A 3,339-nucleotide genomic window follows, 5' to 3' on the forward strand; every position below is an offset into this window, starting at 1 on the left:
TTGTAAAGTGGTATTAATACTTCACGTGATCTTGATTCTATCCCTCTGTTAATGCAGCCCAGCACTGTGTTGGCCTTTTTGGCAGCTGCAGCACACTGCTGGCTCATATTTAAGTGATTGTCCACTAGGACTCCGAGGTCCCTCTCACAGTTACTACTATTGAGCAAGGTACCCCCTATACTATACCTGTACATTTGGTGGTTCCCCCCCTACACACTAATCCTTAAATTGAGTTCATGTACATTTCTTATACTGTATCCATTAATTAGCCAGAAATATTTGGCTGGAAGAAGATTCCTTGCCCTTGTTCTTTGTGGCATACAGAGGAGAAAATGGTGTGCATGTATTGTTCTGTAGAATAACTAGTAATGTAGATGTGATTAACACAGAAATGTGGTGGTAGTGGTGGGGAAATGTATGATGACAAAGATAACTCCTGTGTCTTCTATTCATTGTCATTAATAACATGTTCAATCTGCAATTGGGCTCTTATGTTTGGTAACCATAAAAGCAATAATCCACCCAACCTCTTTTTACTGATGTTCTTTCATTCTTTCAGAGGCTTTTGCAGAATGGAAAGAAAAACTAGGGTTTTTTTTCATTCTAGTTTCTTTGCAGTCACAATTCTTTTCTCTCTGTCAGGGTTCTAACATTTCACACTGTTTCCTCTTGTGATCATCTGCAATGGCTGATCTTGCACATGTAGGTTTATCCCACAGTTCAGCACAGGGCTGCCTTTTAAAACTGATCCCTTTATCCTCCCAAAAAATTACTGGAAGCTTTCTTCTACCAAAGGCAGTGCTGAAAACTTTTACAGAATCAGTTACAAAATATGTAATAAAAAAACAGTATGTAGTGGGCAGAGTGAGAAAGCAGCACCTTTTAAAATTTATGTTGCTTATGCCTTATCCCAAAAGGAAGGTATTCACTATCAGAGAAGGTGCCAATCTGATTTCCTGAGGATGCAAATTCCAAAATTTAGATCGGGTCACAGAGAAAACCCTTTGACATGTCTCACCCCTTACACTTCTGTCACTGCTGGAAAACAGAGGTCTCTCCATTGATCTTAACAAGCAGGCAAACTCATATAGAAGGGAATAGTTGCTGAGATACCACCAACACTACTGTGTCCCAAAACAAACAGGAAACTAATGCCCACATTTGCAGGACCATGTTATATAATTTTGCTGTGCTGTGCCAAGTAGATGCATCATGAAATTAAATTTTTCAAAGATCTAGGATCCACTGACTGGGGAATGATCATGTAATCCACCTAAAATGGAATACCCAGGAACAATGAATGAATGAATGTATGTATGAATGAATGAATGAATGAATGAATGAATGAATGAATGAATGAATGAATGAATGAATCAATCAGTCAGTCAGTCAGTCAGTCAGTCAGTCAATGCCCTTGGGTTAACTCTAAGCCAACTTCTTTCAACATGGCAGTTTCCAGTCATGTTATTGCAACTTTCATAGCCAGAACTGAGTAATGCTGAGAGTTCTAGTTGAAGCCCACTTAAGGTATGGGGGGGGTACTTTTTGTCAGGGGGCCATAGTGGACTTAAGCTAGTTAGTGTGTGTCAGTGGATACTAACCTGCAAGATAGACCAACTTCTTCTGCTCCATTAAAATCTCTTTATGTTCCTAAGATCTGCCTTCAGCTGTGCTAATGTTTTTTCTTTGCAATGCAGGCCCGTGTGAGAGAGTTGGAAAACCAATGTCGCAGCCACACAGAACAGTTTAACTTCCTCTCTCAGGAACTCAGTCGATTTCGCCTCCAAACTGGGAAATTAGGTCTTCCATCCACATCCTCCTTGTGTTCGTCCCTGGTGACTTCAGAGATTGTCTTTGCTACTTGCCAGAATTCTCCACAGTTCTCCGATGGCTTCAAACAAAAAGGTGACAGTATAGAAGAGAACCTTTGCATGTTTCTTTGAGGTTCTTGTTGACAACAGAATAATTCAGAAAGGGAAGCAACAAGTCATCTAAATATTTTCAACTACATACAGGCAGCCCTTGACTTACAACCATTCATTTATTTATTTATTTAATTACATTTATATCCCGCCCTTCTCCTTGCGGACTCAGGGTGGCTGAGTGACTGTTTGAAGTTACTAATGGCTTATGACCATTTTTCACACTTATGACTGTTGCAGCATCCCCATGGTCACGTGATCAAAATTTGGATGCCTGGCAACTGGCTCATATTTATGATGGTCACATGACCACCATTTGCAATGGTCACGTGACCACCATTTGCAATTTTCTGGCAAGCAAAGTCAATGGGGAAGCCAGATTCACTTAACAACCGTGTTAGTAACTTAATGGCAGTGATTCACTTAACAACTATGGAAGAAAGGTCGTAAATGGGGCAAAAATCACAATAAGTATCTCACTTAGCAACAGAAATTTTGGGTTCAATTGTGGTCATAAGTCGAGGAGTACCTGTATTTTATATGGTGCCTGATGTAATGCTTGCTTTTCTCACCCTGGTGTCTTCTAAATGTGTTGGATTGTGATTCTCAGGATGTCTTATCAACAAGGCACTGCTGGCTTGGAATCCTGGGAGTTATAGTCAGAATCAGCTGATGGGTGCCATACTAGGGAAGGATGTTTTAATTATTTTAGGATGATCTCAGTCATAACTTGAAGTAGAAGCTGTAGCTCATACTGAACCATGGTGTTATAGACAAAAGATCCTCCATTCAATCCACAGCTTCTCTAAATAGATTCAAGAAAAGATCTTGCCTAAATACTGCTGGTCAGTTTAGATGATACGGTTTAGATGATACAGAACTAGAATGACCAGTGATCCAATTATGGCCACCAGCTTTGCCTTGCCAAACCATCAGTATATTTTCAGTGCTCTGCAGTGCTCCATGACTGTCCTGAATCAGAAGAGGGAGAATAATAAAAATTGGCAGACTGGATACCCCAACCCCCTCCCTGTTCTTTCTTCAGCATGTTTGCTATTTTTGTGGCAAGGAACAAAATAGGGGAAAACTCCTGCAAGCTACTGCTGAGAATGTGGCAAAAGTATCCCTCAGAGCAGCCAGAAAGCAATTAACAAATTAAAAAACAAAACAGGGATGAGCCATGATGCAACTTGGAAAAATCCAAGAGCCCAGGAGTTCCTCCCAATACAGCACAGGTGTCAAATTCGCCATTTCATGTGACGTGTTGCGACGTATTGTGACTCTTTTTACATTGCCGGCAATGGGGTGGGCGTGGTTTCGGTATGATGAAACCGGCCCTCAGGCTGGCAGTTTGACACCCCTGAATACAGAATCACTGCCCAGCAGCTGTGAAATGATTGATTGATTAAATGTATTT

General features: G+C 40.8%; 1 protein-coding gene across 1 annotated transcript in view; it reads left to right on the forward strand.

Moving 5' to 3' along the window:
- TSPOAP1 (TSPO associated protein 1) overlaps nucleotides 1-3,339 on the forward strand; it is a 69,511-nt gene that overhangs the window by 37,515 nt on the left and 28,657 nt on the right. The window contains exon 13 of the mRNA XM_029284389.1: nucleotides 1,698-1,905. Coding sequence (XP_029140222.1) covers nucleotides 1,698-1,905 — 208 coding nt within the window. The remainder of the gene's footprint in view (nucleotides 1-1,697; nucleotides 1,906-3,339) is intronic.

The sequence above is a fragment of the Protobothrops mucrosquamatus genome, unplaced genomic scaffold, assembly GCF_001527695.2.
Source record: "Protobothrops mucrosquamatus isolate PMUCROS unplaced genomic scaffold, P.Mucros_1.0 scaffold562, whole genome shotgun sequence".
NCBI lineage: Eukaryota > Metazoa > Chordata > Lepidosauria > Squamata > Viperidae > Protobothrops > Protobothrops mucrosquamatus.